Source organism: Oryzias melastigma, linkage group LG4 (genome assembly GCF_002922805.2).
Source record: "Oryzias melastigma strain HK-1 linkage group LG4, ASM292280v2, whole genome shotgun sequence".
In the NCBI taxonomy this organism is placed as follows: domain Eukaryota; kingdom Metazoa; phylum Chordata; class Actinopteri; order Beloniformes; family Adrianichthyidae; genus Oryzias; species Oryzias melastigma.
This window is the reverse complement of record NC_050515.1, coordinates 24,028,991-24,048,734: the sequence shown is the minus strand read 5'-3', so window position 1 is coordinate 24,048,734 and position 19,744 is coordinate 24,028,991. Positions and strand designations below refer to the sequence as shown.

Here is a 19,744-nt window from a genome sequence, read left to right as displayed (position 1 = left end):
CATAATTAGTTGGCTTTCTGTGTTACTTATTTATGCCGATTCTGCTCTTTATTCCGGCTCTTGCTTGATCTGTGTAGCAGCTGAGCAGACTGGTAGTTGCTGAGAGGCTCCTGGGTAGGACAGATTTTACTGTATTCCTTGGGTACTCAATACTAAAAGCTCCTTTCATATTGGAGATGAAACTTTGTTGTCTTTTAGGCTCCAGAACAGACAGAAAATCCAAGAAAAAACAAAAAAGAAATCATGGTTAGTCTAAGTAATTCTAATGCACTTTAGATTTAGTAATCTTATGTGGTTTTTAAGTTATTATTTTGTCTTTTTTCATAGGCAAATACTAACTAGGTCTGTGTGCATGTATGTGTGTTTCTGCATGTAATTTAGTCCAGTGAACTCACTATTATGTTCAAGAATCCTGCTGGAAGTAGCATCAGAAGATGGTACCCTGTGGTCATAAAGGAATGGACATGGTCAGCAACAATACTCAGGTAGACGGTGGCATTGTAACTCTGCTCAATTGGTACTAAGGGGCCCAAAATGTGCAAGAAAATATCCCCCATACCATTATACCCCCACCAGCAGCCTGAACTGTTGATACAAGGCAGGATGGATCTATGCTTTCATGTTATTGACAGTACTGACCATTCTCTGTAAACCGCAGAGATGGTTGTGGGTGAAAATCCCAGTAGATCAGCAGTTTCTGAAATACTCAGACCAGCTCATCTGGCACCAAGAACCATGCCATGTTCAAATTCACTTCAATCAACTTTCTGCTCCATTCTGATGCTTGTTTGAACTGCAGCAGATCATGTTGACCATGTCTACATTCCTAAAGGCATTGAGTTGCTGCCATGTGATTGGTTGATTAGGCATTAACGAGCAGTAGGACAGGTGTACGTAATAACTGGTCAGTGAGTGTATATTTTTGCATTGCTAAAGAAACGACCAGGTCTACAGACCACCTGGATTACGCTGCTTTAGAATCTTCAGGATGATGATTCTAAAGCTGATAAATTAAAAAAATAGGTTCAAGTTAGCTTTGCTATGAACATTTACATATTCTTAAGTCTGCAAAGGTCACAATTTTAAATCAGAAAATCTCAGTTTTATAAGTGGGGGAAAAAACAATATTGCATCATTATTATTCAAGGAGAGAGGCATACATGGTCTAATGTCAACTTTAAAAAGCCACAGCTTCTTTCATCTCCTTATTATAGATTAATAAAAGCTTCTGGCCTTCAGCTGCTCCACGCCAGCATCACATTCCAGGTATTTCAGAAAAGCTGAAGTACTTTTGTTTGCTTATTTTGCTAGTTTTTCTGCTGAACCCCTTAAGTTAGGACAGATCTCCTCCTATTTTGCTTTTAGAAAAGCACAATATGCATAACAGACTTTTGTGTGTATAAAAATGAATGGACAGTTTTTATAAAATGGAAAAAACTAATTTTAATTGAATAAAGCTACAGTTTTTTTTTAATTGAGACTCATATTTAGAATTTTTGTTTTATATGAAGGCTGCAGTTTTTGATTAGCTGAGTAATACAAGTAGAAGTACATAGAACTAAAGACAAATAAAACAGTTTGGTTGGGTTTCAATTAGTTTATTTTGTATCTTCAAATTAATTTTTATTGGTCAAATCTGAAAACACAAAAATATATACTCCACAGATGTTTAAATTTGTATTTATCTGTTCAGTTCTTTATCTTTTCTGCATTTATCTGTTTTTATTACTTCATAATACGTAATGTTTCTTGCATAAAATGCAAGTTATCCTTTTAGATTTATACATAAATATTTTTTTTCTCTTTTAGCTCTAGTTGATGTGACTCATTCATTAAGGAATGTTTTTTTGAATCGTCTTTTCCACAACTCAAAAACTGCGACACGTAGCGCACCGGTACCCAAACCTGACACCGGTACCTGGTACTCTAATCCAACACCGGACCAGATTCAGTACCGGACCAGAACCGGTACCAGACGCGGTAAAAGTGGGGTCATCTGGACCCCATAAGATAACACAAGGGTTTAAAAAAAGTATGGTGGGGGAAACTGCTGGATCAAAATATACAGATGGACATTTTCTGTTGACAAACATAACCCCCGCTAAGAAAAAAAACACCTGAATTACGTTTCTAAATGTCTCTTACATGTTTTGATCCCTTCACTAACAGATAGGTTCAAAGAGTATTTTAGCATCAGCACATGTGAGATCCCCTCAGTGGACAGACAGCTGCAGGTTTTTTAACCTGATCAAAGAAAGCTTTTCTAAACACGTGTGAAAATGAAAGTATCAGTCACCTGTCTGAAAGCTAAACAGAACCTCTGAGGAAGAGGTGTGTCTGTAGGCAAGCTTTTAACTGCCTATTATGTTCATCAGGTCGTGGCCATGCACCAACCTCCCCATCAGGACACCCTCCGTCATAGGCCGGTTGTGTTTGGAGAACACAGGTGACATGACGTGTCTGATTACTGACACCAAGTGTCCCTCAGCCGTCTTCAGATGGATGAATGACACATAATCAGGATCATTTCAAATGACAGCTGATTCTTTGGGGTGTAAATGATGGAGCTAAAAACAGCAAAAGAGGGACCAATTTCATCAGCTGACAGCTGTTCAGGAAGGTTTCATGGGGGCTGAGCTCATTGAACTTCAAACGTATCAAGTCTCATTAGACTTTAGGGTTAGTCTAAGTGTTTTCTTTTTTTAAACACATTTACCACCAAAAACTTAAAAAGAGAGGGAAGAATGGATTCAAACTCAATTCCTATTGTATTGAAAAGCATTCAGACTCTAAAGCTACGTAAATATCGGACGTTTGACATGCGTTAAAGAACGTGCTAAACGCGCATTCTTGAACGCGAGTACAGCTCATGGAATTCACACTAGAAAAGCAGGGAGGGGCTTCCTCTTTTCTGCTGTTTACTAGTGCATGTCCGCCACCAACAGTTGGAAGATTCATCCATTCATTTTCCTGAACGCTTTGTCCCTGTCGGGGTCGCGGGGGTGTTGGAGCCTAACCCGGCTACTGAAGGGCGAAGGCGGGGTACACCCTGACAGGTCTCCAGTCTGTCACAGGGCCTCAATCACACACACATACACTCACATTCACACCTAGGGGCAATTTAGAGTCACCAATTAACCTATGAAGCATGTTTTTGGACGGTGGGAGGAAGCCGGAGTCCCCGGTGAAAACCCACGCATGCACGGGGAGAACATGCAAACTCCACACAGAAAGGTCCCAGCCGGGAGTCGAACCGGGGCCTTCTCGCTGTGAGGCAAGAGCGCTAACCACTGCACCACCGTGCAGCCCCAGTTGGAAGATGCTTTCTTCAAATTTTGCAAATTGGAGTCAAAATGGAAATGGATCATTTCATTGCTAGCGTCCTTACAATAGATTACCATCATGACAGAAGGGTGTCCTCAGGGGTCTCTTACGAACAACAAAAATAGACCTCGTCTGGCTTGTTGCTGAGTCTAGGTGCACCAGATAAACCAGCTAAGTTTGGTGAGTTTCACAGCATCACTGCCATAGACAAGACCTTGACTGGTCAAAGTTCAACCTGGTACAGCTAGCAACTTATATTCAATGGCCATGCATTTGGTTTACAGAGCCCCAAAACGGTGACCATGAGAGTTTTGAATTGCAGAACCCAAAAATGTCTATTTATATGCATTTTCATAGACTTTCCATTTAAAGTGGTCGCTTGAATGTGCATTGGCGAGGGTAGCTTAAGATTTCCTCCTGGTTCTTCTGATGATTATTCAGAAAGTTATAACTCCATGCTTTTGGCTGTTGTAACTGTTATGACATCAAAATCATTGCTACTATTAAAAATATTCATTTTCAAACTACAATATTAAAACAATATCGTTATCGGCAAATCTATCCAATCATTGATCAGTAATGGCAGCTTCTAAATTTCTTTTTTGTGTCCTTTTGCTTCAGCATCTTCCTCTGTTTTTTCACTAAGTTATACTTCCAGTTTGATGTGAACAGATATTGAATGAACAGCAGGAGAAGGTCAACTTCTCAGCTGTCAGACAAAAATTGAAATGAACTAAAAAAATCTATCCATCTGTTTGGAACCTCGTCTCCTCAGAAAGCTCCCCAGTTAAACCATCTGTAATGAGATTTTTTAGTAAATGTTTAATATTTTTTATTCTAATAAAATGACATATTTTTGACCTCCTTTATCCTTTTCTTTGTCTCCTCAGATTTCCTGACAATTGCAACCATCCTAGGAACAGGAATTCTGGGTAAGTTTGAACCGTGTCTCCACTGAGAACTGCTGTCAGCAGCACTTTGAAGCAGCTGACTGACGCACAAAAACAAACCAGCAGCCATGAAGGAGGAACCTGTGTGCAGAGATCAGGTCCTCAGACGTCTTGTCAGTGACAAACACAGAAGCAAAACTGAACAAATAAGAGTTGCAGCCTGCAGTCAATTAAAAAAAAGAGGTTGAGTCAAAGAATAATACACATTTTTAGTAACAAGATGACAGATAAAATGTGAGATTTTACTGTCAGAATGATCACAAGAAGTGATTGACTTAGCATGTTGTTTGTGTCCGGATTGTCCATTGGCGTTTGGATTAAAAGGAAAAGGAAAGGAGTGTATGTGTATGTGTGTGTGATTGAGGCCCTGCGACAGACTGGCGACCTGTCCAAGGTAAACCCCGCCTTCGCCCATCAGTAGCCGGGTTAGGCTCCGGCACCCCTGCGATCCCGAAGGGGAAGAAGCGGACCAGAAGATGAATGAATGAACAAGCCACCATTGGTTCAGCACTACATAGAATCAGAAGTCAAGATTGACATTTAGATTTTAAGCCCTCAGAATGTTTAGTTGCAAAAAAAAAGAAACAATAACTTCACAGATGTATGAGGCAAAGGTGTGGACTTGAGTTGCATGACTTGGACTTGAGTCAGACTCAAGTCATGAATTTGATGACTTTAGACTTGATTTGGACTTTCCCACCAGTAACCCGTGACTTGACCTGGACTTGAACATCAATGACATTTGACTTGACTTGTACTTTAGCCTTATGGCTCCGAAAGACTAGCTATTTTCCCCAACATCCAGAGAGGAAAAAGTATGTTGACATAGACATGATCTCATGGTCTCTGTAAATAATAACACTCTGTTGTAAAAAGAACTTGAAACATTCACTGGCAGGACTTGGACTCAAGTTGAGACTTGTTGGTCTTGACTTGGGACTTGACTGCTTTTGACTTGGGACTTGAGGACAAAAAGTTGAGACTTAACTTGTGACTTGCAAATGACTTGGTCCCACCTCTGTATTGAGATATTTTGACTAATTGGAAAATTTAGGAATTATCCTAATTCTTTGGAATTTGAAACAGATTATGAGGTAGATGATCCTTCTTACTGGTAAGAAGTAAAAAATAATGTTGTTTTGGGGTTCTTTTGACCTTGTATTAGATTTTTTTTTTTTTGATTTATTGCTTTTGATTTTGTCTGTACATGAAAGCTGTTTGTTTTCATTTTTTCAAATTTTGCAGTAAAAAAAGACAAAATTTTCTACTTTGCCTTGTGTTTCCTGTACACTCTTATTTGTACTGTAAAACCATAGGTATTAATAACGAAAGGAAAAACCGCTATAAAAAAACTCCAAAACAGATTCAATGGTAGGTTTTTCCACCAATTTGTACTACAGAACGATCTAAAAGATTATCATAATATTTTAGCTAAATTTAAAAAGATAAAATATATATTTATTGCTTTTTATAATGTAAATAATCTACAAAACGCTTCAAGATGCTGAGTAGGAATCTTAGCAAACGCTGGAAATCAGAGGCTTTCTGGTTGACATGAGGGTAAAATCTGGGGTGTGCTCTGTTCCGATATAAGATGGGATAATTAAAGCCTTGTCCAGCTTTCAGCAGAGCACCGTGAAATGGTTTATGAAGTGTGTTGAAGAGCAGACAGATTTGGGTATAGGGGGAGTTAAATGGTACATTAAATTTAACGCTTTTTTATTTAGAAGGATTTCCTTCTCATTCAGGTTTGGGGTTGGTAGAGCGGGTGGAGGGGGGGTCTCTGAACTTGTTTAGCCACTCAAAATCTCATATTGAAATCAGCACCATCCATTAAACTTAATGGGAGGTTTGAGTGTCTGTGAGAGCAAAGATGAGATGATGACTGACAGGCGGGAAAGATGTCTTCTCTACCACTAAGCTGGGTTTTCAGCTCTGACTTCCTGTTTCTGCTTGAAGGTCTTCCTGTAACGATAGCTCATGCTGGCATGGTGCCCTTCCTCATCTCCTTCCTTGTTGGTTTCTGTGTTCAGGTAAGTCATGTAGACCTTTCCTGGACTCTGACAGTTAAAAAAAAAACAAAAAAAACCCAAGAGTAGATTTATTTATTGCATGTCCTCTGTTCTCCAGGCCCTACTCATCTACCTGTTTGTGGAGCTTCTTCAGAAATGTCAGGCAATGCAGCTGGAGTCTCTAAAGGTCAGTGGAAACGGAGCCCGCACAGTGCTAAGGAGTTATATTTGCAGCTGGAACATGACATCCACGCGTGTAATTAAGTTTTGGAATTTGTGCATCTGGAAAATAATGCATTGCAACTTTTTTGCAATAAATCTTTTTCTATGTGTAATGAAAGATTAATAGCTGTAAAAATGCTTTGCAAGTTGGCAAAAAAGGAAGTTTTCTGTGTTCAGAAATATTTGTTCAAGTCCTCAAAGCAGCACAAATACATGCACAAGTGTTTCTCTTTGACTGCTTAAGGTACACACTAAAGCAGCCACTTTCAATGTAAAGTCTATGTAAATATACATAAACTTGAATTGGGGCTTCTGGTCCAGAACTTTCACGTTTATGCATCGCTATGTAAGTTTTTAAGACCGCTCGTAGACTCTACATACAAAACAGGTAAAATGAAAAAGTTTAAGAAAATTCAACTGGACGCAGTTTTAGTCTTGAAGACGTTTCACGTCTCACCCAAGTGGCTTTTTCAGTATGGAGAGAAAATGGACTCACCCCTATTAGCACTTGTGTGCAAATAATTCTAGATTTGTACATAACTTTGGAATTATGTGTGCATAATTCTTGATTTGTGCATAAATTAGGATTTGTGCGTGCGTAATTCTAGATTTGTGCATAACTTTGGAATTGTGCGTGCATATTCCTGATTTGTAACTCACTTAATACATTGTGTGTATAAGTACAAAAGTTACAAAATACAAAAAAACTACAAAATACAATTTATACATGCACATCTTAAAATTACAACAACATGAAACTAATTATACAATCAAAGATTTAGAAATTACGCACACACAAAACCTCAGTTACACACAAATCTGAAGTGAGACTCTTTTCATGTCTCATAGAAAGAAAAGATTCATCCATAAGTGTTTTCTTTTCAGCCACTTTGAACCTATACTGTGAATAATATCTGGTGAAATAACTGTTGTAATATTCACAATCTAAGTTCAAAACGGCTGATAAGAAAACACTGATGACCCAGCATTCTGGCAGCATTTAAACGCATCACTTAGAGACAAATCTCGGAAACATTAAGAGTCTCAGCAGATTTATATATATGTGATTTTGTGTGAGTAACAACAGATGTGTGCATAATTTTTAAAGATTAGCATGCATTTCAATCTGTTTTAATTTTAATTTGTGCATATTTAAATTGGATTTTGCATGTTTTGTAATTTTTGTACTTATGCACATAATGTATTATGAGTTACACATCAAGAATATGCACGCATCCAAAGTTACGCACAAATCAAGAATTATGCACGCACAAACCAGAGTGAGACTATTTTCTCTCCGTACTTCAGTACTGTACGACTGGCGTTGAGCTATAGATGTAGATCCTCACAACTGGAGTTTTAGTCCTTTCATAGCAACGCCCCTCAGCGACCGAGTCGTTGTCCCCCGAACTCAGTGATACAGAACTGAAGAAGCCGCTCGGATGAGAGGTAAAACAACTTCAAGCCTAAAACTGTGTCCAGTTGAGTTTTATAGAACTGTTTTCATTTTATCATGACCTGGATGACTGAATGAAGTTACGTGTGGGTAGCGTCCTTTTCAAAACACGGCAGTCCCAGCCGTTTCAAACATGAATATGAGAGAGAAATGAATAATTGTAGTTTGTGTCCAGTCAGAATTATATCACACCTTGACTTTCATGTATCGGAATGAGCTGTGTTAGTCACGCTTAAGATTTGCAAGATTAGCACCTCTTTGACTTTTTGCACCGAGTCTCTGCTACTTATACAGTAGGTGGCGGACAAGCGCTAGCAAAGAGTTAAAAAGCAAAAGACGAAGAATTATTTTCCTGACAATTCCTGCTTGTCCCGGTGCTGCTCAAATGTGAACACACTGTTTTCTTGAATGTGCAACACATGAACAGTGTAAACATACCTTGACACTCTGATCAACAGACATTATCAAATTGCCTTTATTTAACCAAGGTGGGTCCCGATGAGATTTAAAACCTCTTATACATTCTTGTCAATAATTCTGAGGCTTTCAAAAGCTTTGGTTTAAGCTAAGCTTTTGTAGATCACTGTAGATATCTTTTGTAGAATCTCCAGCATCTGACTGACTGAACCGATGCTGGTTGGGGGATCTGGAGAGTCTCCCACAGTGCCTCCTGTTGCTACTCATTCAAGGTTTTTTTGTCTCAGACCGGAGTGGCAGAGTGCATCGTGATGAGTCCAGTAAACATCCAAAGCCCAACTTTCACAGATGACGAGGAAGAGGAGGAGTATGAAGCCGACCATGCAGGAGCAGGTCAGAACTTCCTTCTTGTCCTTTTAAAGGCTGAAACATCCATCCATCTTCAGAACCCGCTTTAGCCCTTTTGGTGTCACACGGTTGTTGGAGCCCATCCAGCTGCGGGCGTGTTCCTGCATCCCAACACATTCTCACTCCCAAGCGGTCCCATACTGACGTTTGGTTAAGGACCCCTCCGGGCCACTTTTTGATGTTTTGGGTGTTCCCATTAAATCACGGGTCTACAACCAGTACCACGATGCGTTGCACACCGGTACCCAAACCCAGTACCCTAACCCGACACCGGACCAGATGCAATACCAGACATGTGCAGGTACCAAACCGAACACAGTACCGGATGTGAACCAGTACCGGGTTAAGTTTAGTGTACCGGTACTGGATTAGGATACCAAACCAATTGCGTTACCGGACACGAACCAGCACCGGTTTTAAGTTAGGGTACCGGTACTGGACGCGTCCAATTCAGGTCCGGTACTGCATCTGGTCTGATGTCGGATTGGGGTACTGATACCGGGTTTAGGTACCAGCTGCGGGTTGCGATAATGGACACGAAGCAGTACTGGTTTAAGGTTAGGGTACCAGTACTGGACAGGTCCAGTGGACCCGTGCGCATCTGGTACTGCATTCGGGACTGCATCCCGAGGATTGCAGACCCTTGATTTTAGGATCAGTTAGCACGTCAAAAAATGACGAGTTGGAGACACCCCAAACGTCAAAAAGTGATGTGAAAGGAGTCTTAACCAAACGTCAACATGTGATGACTCGGGGATGAGAATGTGTTGGCATCCCAGTACATCCATGTATAAATAAATGTAAAAGGCGTAGAAACGCTACATCAGCACACGCCAATTACAGTTTAGAAGCCAGGAGTTAAGCTGGAACTTTCACCCGTAGCTCCAACATTCATCTTTGATCAGGGAGTCATTTCAGGCTGCTAACCTTCAGTTTAAAGGATGAGCTTTAAACACTTAGACCATCAACCTCATGCACATGTGCACCTGACTCGTCAAACAGTGCACCCACGGGTTTGTGTGTGTGTGCTCATAGGCACAGGTGTATGCAGATACCGATTAGAAGTCATTTGTGCTTGCTCCTCTGCAAGGCTCAGAAGTCTAACAGGTCTGCAGCGAGTCACGTCTTTGTCTTTGAAGTGGATTATAAGGTTAATGCTTTATTCACGCTGCGTGCATAAAAGGCCAGCATAAAAAAGTTCAGCAGGGCATGGATTATAAAAACAAAACGTGCCTCCAGGCTTTAGGATACCTGCTGCATACCTAATAAATTTCACTTTCATCTTTTTTCTTAAGGCCGGATATTTGGTTCGTTTTTGTTTCTTTTTTAATGACAACTCTTCAGTTTTCGGTCACTCTCTGAAGTTTGTAGTTTCTACAATGAGACAGGGTCAGACTTTGCTAAAGAGCGTTACAGAGTGTAACTGCTATTGATTGATGCGTTAACGTGGCAACACACAGTTGAGCAACCACTTCCACTGATAAGTCTACATGTAAATGAATAGACTTTGTAATGGTTTCTGGCTTCTATGTTCAAAATTCTTGCATTCACACGTTGCTACACAAGTTTTAAAGTTTTTTTAGGCCTTCAACAAGCCTTTAAACATATTAATGGGCTATGTTTCCGTCTTTTATTGTAATTTTCAAAAAATTTGGCATTGAGCTGTTAAATTAGCATAGCTCTTTCGGGTAACTTGGCATCTACTGAGTTTTTTTTTATTTTGGAGTTTAGCTAATATTTTAGCAACATGCTAACGTTTTTGGCTAATTTGTTATCCACTGGGGTTTTTAAGCTAATTTAGAGCTTAGCTTCTATTTTAGAAACAGGCTAACATTTTGACTAATTTACTTTACTGGGGAAGTTTGAGTTATCTTGGAGTTTAACTAGTATAAGCTATGTGCTAGCTTTTTTGGCTAATTTGTTTTCTGCTAAAGTTTTTTTGGGGCTAATTTAGAGTTTAGCTCATATTTAACCCTTTAACAGCGGGGCTTTAGTGTTCATGTTCTTTGATTTACTGTAACTGTTCAAACATTAACACAATCAAAGTGATTCATGCAGATTCTGAAGGAGAAAAGCAGCTCGGACAAAGAAGAAGGGGTTTTATAAGCTTTTAGCTTCATCCAGAGCCCTTTTTCAAACTCTGAACATCTGTTGTTACATCCAAGATTGTTTGTGGGATAATTTGCATTGTTTCTTTTTATTTATTTTTTTGTTGTTGTTGTTGTTCTTGTTTGAAAAAAAAAAAAAAAAAGTTCAGTATGTTAAAGATTTTGTGTTTAAGCGTCACAGACAATGCCTCAGATGTTAAAGGGTTAAACAACACGCTAAATATTTTTGCAAAATTGGTAATAATAATAATATAATAATCTGTATTTACCTTTCAAGATAAAAATCACAAAGTGCTTCATACTAAAACAAAATAAAACAGAATAAAACACAAAGTAAAACAGAATTTAAAAACTGAATAAAAAAAGCAATCTAAAAAAGATGTGTTTTTAGCTACCTTTTAAATAATTTTACTACAGATTTGTCAGAAAGGTAGGTTAACTTCAACGCTCTGTCATAGATCTTTAACAAAATCTCCAGTCTTTTAGCAAAAGTCACATTTTGCAAATAGCTTTTGCATTTTCAGCTTGAATGTTCTCCACATGCCTGCTGTGAACATACCAAGCTATGCTAAAGACAGGTAGCGTATCAACCTGTCTTTACTCCCATCTGCTTTTCTCAGACACAGGTCTGCTGCAGCCACACACCCTCACACTGCAGGAGCAGGCGGAGAGCCTTCAACCTAACTTACATCTCCTGGGTTGCCTCTTCCTGTCCCAGCCCATGAGCTACGCCTTCAGCTGCATCCTCCTCTTCCAGTTGTAAGTTCTTGCCTCTGAGAAATGTCTTGTACAAAAAACTGTAAACTCAGTTTTTAGTGACTAGTCTTCAAACCAAGAGAATGATTGTCTCACCAAGGATTAGGATTTCACTGGATAGGGTTTTATCTTCCCAAAAACACATCCAGTGCATGTATGCACAAGTCTATAATTTGTTTGCTAGTAGAGTAGATTATTGCAATGCCTTCCTTTGTAGTCTTTCAAAAGAGGGTGTCTCAAACCTTTAATTACTTTAGAGCTCAGTGCACGTGTGCCGATGAAGAGCAGGGGGCGGGAACACTTTAAACCCCTTTATAAATCGTTGCATTAGCTCCCCAAGCAGTTCAGAATCAATTTTAGAGTTCATTTAATCTTTTCTAAATGTTTCAGTGGTTTTCCAACTATACAACATCACTTTGGTTTTTGCCTGTTAATGGTTTCTAGAACAATAATGAGGTTTCATACAGTCCTCACCAGTGAAACTATCTCAGAACCACTCCGATCATCTTTTAATCTATTTTAAAAGGATTCTTAGTGGTCTTTTAGTTAGGATTATGCCGTTTTTAGCTTCTGAAAAGAAATTTGCTGCTCAGATGTAGGTGGAACCAGTGGTCCCCACTTCCTGTCACATATCCACTTACATGCTCTTCCACTAGCGCATTATCATTTCAACAAAAATGGCGAGCAATAGTTTTGAACCAGGAACGTTTAAAACAATGAATAATACTACATTAGTTTTTCTCATTAAGAAGTTTTGAAAAGAAGCTAAACTTTTTCCCACCAAAAGTGTTTTTGAGATTTCATGGAAGCGGCCATTTTGAAATACACCCTTCCACTGCCCCTAGTGGAATGGTGATGAATTACAGGGCAGAAAACATGAACCTAGGTATATACAGTGAGTTTTTGAGGAAAGTTTGGTCATGCTAATGAGATGGAGTCTCAGAAATATGTGTGTCATTTGATTTAATAAGCGTGAAAAGACGACCTCACTTGCCCACATTTAATTACAATTAATTCAGTTTATTCAATTAAAATTGACACAAAGACTGTCGGCTGACTGTTCAGTTCAGATCGCCTCACTAAAGCAATAATATCTGTACGGTGTTTTAGTAATAGCTCACATACATGACCCACAGATGTGTGTTTTGGTTCCTCCAGAGCTGCATAAATCATGTCAGAGTTGCACTTCAGCAGTGCTCCCTTAATGCTTTTAGTGGAACTAATGAAATTTAAAATCATTTTATTTTGGGTCTTCACCATTGATTTAGAAACCCTGAAGCATTGAAGGTGAGCTTTGGAAAACAGCATCTGAGGTCAGTTTGTCTGGTTTTATCGCTTTAATGCGGGCAGCACGGGTTTGTGCGCGGACGGGTGTGCGCGACCTCCCAGGGAGGGCCGCGGGGCTTTTAGCATCGCGGCTGGAGGGCGGCGTTATCAGTGCGAGAACAGCTCTGAAACAGCAACTGATCGATGGTTCCGTCATTGTGTTCAAGGAGGCTAAGAGCCGGATCAATGCTGAGGCTCAGCCGCTCCGTTACCCGACACACACGGACTCCGCGCTGCCCTTCACAGCCAGTGGCCCACGTTCACACACACCTCTGCTCTGCAGACACACGCCTCTGAGTGCTCCTTCTCTGTTCCAAAAAACCTTCCTGACTGGAAAAAAAAAACAACTCATGACTCATGTGCTAGTTTTTGTCAATACATCCAAAAATCACCAGTTTTTTCATTGCAAAAATCTCTACTTCTTAAAAAATCTGCAGGATCTCCCGAAGGTTAAATAAGTTGTTGGTTTTCTTGGAATAAGATGTAAAACATAAAATATGTTTTAATTTGTAAAATAATAAGAAAAATATGTGTTACATGAAAACTATTCTATATGAAAAAAACAAATTAAAAATTTTAAAATAAAAAGCTGTTATTTCTAACATTAGTAGAGGTATGAGTTGTAGTAAAATGGATGATGGATTTTGCGAAAACGGACCTCTTAGTTATGTTTTCTCTTCTTCTCCAAAGAGGTCAGTGACACAGTCTAGATCTACGGCTTTGACACAGAATTGTGGGTGTGGTCAGGGAAACTATAATCTCAAACACTTAACCAGAAAATAGATGCACAACGAACATTGAACCCTGAAGCACACCACAAGTCAGGCTCCAGAGTGTGGAGGTAGAGATCTTTAGCTAGGTGGGCAGCCATGACACCTGACATTACCACCACCCCCAAATGAGTGGCTGTTGGAAGTGTCATCCTTTTTCAAATGGGTTGTGTCAATTTCAGTCTTTGGTTGTCCTCTAAGAGTTCAGAGTGTGAAAGCAAACTAAACCTGATGAAAGGATGACATCAGCATTAACACTTATTCACGGCCCCACTGTAAAAAACAACAACATGAGTCCTTACGTGAGAAGAACTTTGGCAGAGAAACTTCTGCTGCCTGTTCAACAGTCAGCACACTCCTCTAATTGAAGCTGAAGCATTTCATCTGTTTAGTATGTTCCAGTAGGAGAGTCTACCCTCAGGGGAATCGGTGATAGACTGTCATGCAGAGAACAACAATCGTATTTGAAGGCTGGATCAGGATTTTGGATGTTTATTGGCAGAAATGGACACTGTGGGTTTTGCGTAACAGAAAGATAGACAACATTCAGAGAAGCAGCAGGTCCAGAGCCAGGCTGTATTTGTGCTGCATCCATATTCCGAGCAAAGATCGTTAGACTTGCATGATGTGTTTAACATAAACATGCTCTTTCTTTGTGACATGAATGATTTTAGTAAAACTTTGTCCTGCAGTGAAGAAAGTTTGACGAATTCCTGAGTTTTTTCATTTTCAAGTATTCTGTAAAGTAGCTTTAACGATCAATCAATAGTAGAGTTTAAGTTAAAAAGTAGTTAACTAATAAAAATAGGTGATAATTAGTCATGTGAGAAAGTTTAGTGACTGTAACTTTAGTATTTTCAGAACTATTGAACATTTTTAATCATATATAATTCATATTTCCATTAAGAATGTGTTGTTATCGCAAAAATATGATCATACATTTTCATAACTAGCTCATATAAATGTAACAATTTAATCGTTTTGGTTGTTTTAGAGAGATTATTGTTTTTGTTTTTGTTTTTTTTATTATTATTTTTTCTCTTTGTAGATGGTCCCTTGGGAGCCGTGTAACTTCTGTCTTTCTGTCTGCAGCACAGAGAGAACCATTCTTATTGAAAATCAACAAAAATAAGAACTTTTGTTGACACCTGCTGTCAGTTTGAAATGTTTAGTGAACTGTTTTGGTGTGCCTTCCGATCAAACTAGTGCCGTATTCTGCTGTACTTTACTAAAACATAATGTTGCGATTCAATCATGATATGCAGACATTTAGTAGAGTATTTATCTGGAATAATAAACTTGAAATTCATAACATTGATCATAATAGGAATAAAATAAATTTAATTGATTGAGATACAGCATTTGTTTCTAATCAAGGCTGAAACTGTGCCTGAATTTACATTATGTATTTTGATTGCCTCCCTGAATTGTTTAAATTAACAAATATTCTCTTCCATTGTAAAGGGGTTATGTGTATGTAACCTGTGTGTAATGAGTGTGTGTATAATGCGTGTGTAATGTGTGTTACATGTGTGTGTAACCTGTGTAACGTTTTTAACGTTACACCTGTGTGTAATGTGTGTGCAATTTGTGTGAAAAGTGTGTGTAACCTGTGGGTGTGTGTGTGTGTGTAACGTCTGTGTAACTTTTGTCCAACATATATGTAACCTGTGTAACAAGTGTGTAAAATGTGACTAACCTGTGTGTAACATGTGTGTAATGTTTGTTTAACGTGTGTGTGTGTGTAGTGTTTTTGTAACGTGTGAAACATGTGTGTCTGCAATCTGTGTGAAAAGTGTGTGTAACCTGTGTGTAACGTGTGTGTAATCGGTTTGTAATGTGTGTGTACAGGTGTGTAACCTGTGTCCATGTGGTTAACCTATATGTAACGTGTGTATAATGTTGTGTAACGTGTGTACCATGTTTGTAATGTGTGTGTAACGTGTGTGTAACATGTCTTTAACCTGTGTGTAACGGGTGTGTAATGTGTGTAATGTGTGTGAAACTTGTGTGTAACATGTCTTTAACCTGTGTGTAACGTGTGTGTAATCTGTTTGTAATGTGTGTGTACAGGTGTGTAACCTGTGTCCATGTGGTTAACCTATATGTAATGTGTGTTTAATGTTGTGTAACGTGTGTAACATGTGTGTGATGTGTGTGTAACATGTCTTTAACCTGTGTGTAACGTGTGTGTAATGTGTGTAACATGTGGTTAACCAGTGTGTATCGTGTGTGTAACATGCGGTTAACCTGTGTGGAACGTGTGTGTAACATGTGTGTAATGTGTGTAACATGTGGTTAAACGTGTGTGTAACGTGTGTGTAACATGTGTGTAACATGGGGTTAACCTGTGTGTAACGTGTGTGTAACATGGGGTTAACCTGTGTGTAACGTGTGTGCAACATTTGTGTAATGTGTGTAACACGTGGTTAACCTGTGTGTAACGTGTGTGTAGCATTTGTTTAATGTGTGCAACATGGTTAACCTGTGTGCAATGTGTGTGTAATGTTGTGTAACGTGTGTAACATGTGCATAATGTGTGTGTAATGTTGTGTAACGTGTGTAACATGTGCATAATGCGTGTGTGTAATGTTTGTGTATCGTGTGTAACGTGTGCGTAACGTGTGTGCAGCATGTGTGTATTGTTTTATGTCATGTGTGTGTAAAATATGTACTATTTGTGTGTAAAGTGTGTGTAACATGTGTGAGACCTGGGTGTAACATTTTTGTAATGTGTGCAACCTGTGTAACGTGTGTGAAATGTTTGTGCAAAGTGTGTGTAATGTGTGTATATATTGTCTGTGTAATGCGTGTGTGTAACATCTATTATTTGTGTACAAACTGTGTGTAACCTGTGTGTAATGTGTTTGAAAAGTGTGTGTAATGTGGTCTAACGTGGTCTAACGTTTGCATGACTGCAGTACAAAACAGATTTGTCATTTCAAAAGCTAAGTGTAAAAACAAGCACAAAGGTGAGGTTTGGAGTCCGTTCTGAGCGAGTCTGAAGTTCATCCACCAGCTGGGTGTTCAGCTTTAACTGAAAGGTGTTTTCAAAGTTCTCTGAAGTTTAACAGTAAAGAGGGTGAACATTTGAGGGATAGAGAACCTGTGACGGTAAAGGAAATGAAACTGTAACCTCGGACCACTTTGCTCATCACGCTGCGGCAGCAGCACCCTGACAGCGTGCTTGATCACTGCTTCAAACTAACAACCTGACTTTCTCTTCTCCTTCACCCTCTTCTTTCATCTCCCTTTATCTTTCAACAGCATTTCAATAGGAATCAGTTATGTGTTAGCCGGCAGCGAGGCGTGTGCCGCTCTTCTACATGTCAGGTGAGTCTAACAGACGCATCAGTGTCACATTAAAACTGCGACAGACTTTTCACGGTGACGTCAGACACAATGGCGACAGGGCCGACTAAGGGAGAAGTTACATCCAGCGTTCGCATTTAAAAAGGCAAAGCTGAAAGCTGAACACTGCTTAACACAATTTTACGTAAATAATAAAATGTACCCTTACCAATTTCAAAAGAAAAATGTACAATATTTATTTTATGAATGACCTGCTGAACTGTATTTTTATTTCCTGTCTTAGATTGTTCACAAATCTAAATACAAATTTAAATAATCCTTTAATATTGGATGTTTTATTGAAAATATTGACTTTTCATTTGAGCAGATATTATTCTAACGGGTTCTATTTTGGCTGATGTTATTTGCATGTATTTGAAGTGCAATCAAGCACAAAAGCTGATAGAAATTCATGTTGTCCACATTGTTTTAGCAGCTCTACACCACGACCAAAACAACAAGATCTCACAAGAACCAGCTTGTGTTTAACGTTCATCCTTGTGGTTTTTGTCAGTATGAGACATGTTACTACTTAGTTTTTACTTGGGATTGGTTCAGAACTGGAAGTCTGTGACGTGTTGCCAGTATCATATAATTCGCTGATTCCAGTGCTCTGCACGTGAGTTAAAGTGCTGTTGGTGAAGTGCGCCAAAGTTCTGCTGAACTTCACAGCTGTAGATTCGGTAACGCTTTATATTAAGGTGTGCTTGTTAAGTATTAATAAGATATTAATAAGCATTAGTAAGATGCTTATAATTTGCTTATATGCACTTATAAAGATATTAATAAGCCGCTTATTACACCATTATCTAAATTATGGCATGATGTCAATCCAATTAATTATGTGCTTATAAATACTTAATAAGCAATTTGTAAGCTACTTATTACAGTATTATATAGTATCAGGTTAATGGGCCGGTAAAAATATGCTTATAAAGATATTAATAAGCTGCTTATTGGACTGCTATTAAATCGCAAAGCAAAAGGCCACAAACAATATGCTTATAAAGATATTAATGAACTGCTTATATTGCTTATTACTGATGTCTAATACCAAGTTAATAAGCCACTAAGAATATGCTTGTAAATGTGTTTATACACTGCTTATTACACTAGTTTGCAGTACCCTAATCTAAAGCGTGGACCATTTGTGTTAATAAAGAAAAAACACAACAAACACTGTATGAGAAGTTTTAATTTAAACACAAAACATTACAGCTTTAAACATGACACATGATTGTGAAGGCCTTCAGGCAGATTTCTTTGACCCTAGCAACAAATGGTGCTGCAATGTGATTGGTTAATGCTTAAATAGGAAAATACACGTCTGGAAGCAGCGCAGCCAGGGAGACAGCAATGAAAGGACGAAGACAGAGCATTTGGAATTATAGAATACGTATTCACGGAAATAAATAATAATTAACATCAGTCTGTGATTCAGATATTTTTAGGCCATTAGAGAAGGCCTTGCAGGCCCTGACGGCCCGCCACTGCTGATTTACAACCGCACATTCATTGAAAATTAATTTGTAATGGAAATCAGACAATATTGCCTTTTAAAACAAATATTTCTTAATTTGCCAAAATAAAAGCACTATAAATGTGTGAGTAAAAGCAACCGGTACATGAGATACAGTTAGAATTCTTACTAGGCGTGTGCCAAAATATCAATATATCGCGATATTTAGTCCTGCGATTTATTATAGATAGGTTCTTACCAAATATCAATCTTTTATTTTCATTTGAAGAGGCTGTAAAACCTTATATTCATCATCCTTTGGTGAGACGCTCTTTTGGAGGTAAATGAGGGCGCGTTGCAAGATTGACTGTTGCGGAATTATTTAATTTTTGTTCTGTTGTTTACAACAATTGTGTACCAAGTAGTGCCACTGCTGTTCATGTTTACTATTGGCAACACTGAGTTTTATAGATAATTCTAATTCACTTGGTATCAATGATATCAGAGACATAGTATTACTGATTTGCATAAAAGTGTCTATTATTTTTTGCTCAAAATAAGACACAATTTATTCATTATGATTGTGTTCAAGCTAAATAAATGGGGATATATTTTCCCAAATAATATGTGTTCCTCTATATAAAGTGAGTTATTAGAGATTATTTTACTAGTTATCACAATATTGCGATATCATCAATATCTTGAGCCATGTATCGCGAATCCCATTGTACCGTGAGGTACGCAGTTATATAGCCCTAGTGCTTAAAATTGTTATCATTAAATAAAACGAATTTTTCCATTTTACTACGGCAAAATATATGAAGTTATACTCTTAAAGATAAAGGGAAAAATTGTTCTGGTACAGTCATGAGATATATCGCGATACGTATCATATCGTGAGACAAGTATCGGGATGCATACAGATCCCTACTGTCTACTAGAAGAGGTAATCTGTAAACTGTTCTATGTAATCTGTGGTAGGTGTATGATCATTTGAATGCTCTAGAGAGAGAAGGGATTCATGTTTCGGGTGTGGAAAGAAACAGGATGTTCTCAGACAGTGAACAGCAGAGTGACTTTTGAAAAGGAAGAAGGAATTTATCTCACAAGAGCTGGAGAAAAAACCTCTTCAAACAGCCTTTGAAAGGACTTGGAGCAAAGAAAAAATGTATTCATGCACTGTGC

General features: G+C 38.5%; 1 protein-coding gene across 1 annotated transcript in view; it reads left to right on the top strand.

Annotated features, from left to right (window-relative positions):
* LOC112150885 overlaps nt 1–19,744 on the top strand; it is a gene marked incomplete at its 3' end in the record, with an annotated part of 49,028 nt that overhangs the window by 7,787 nt on the left and 21,497 nt on the right. The window contains 6 exon segments of the mRNA XM_024279407.2: nt 4,215–4,256; nt 6,234–6,307; nt 6,405–6,473; nt 8,669–8,774; nt 11,518–11,656; nt 17,017–17,082. Coding sequence (XP_024135175.1) covers nt 4,215–4,256; nt 6,234–6,307; nt 6,405–6,473; nt 8,669–8,774; nt 11,518–11,656; nt 17,017–17,082 — 496 coding nt within the window.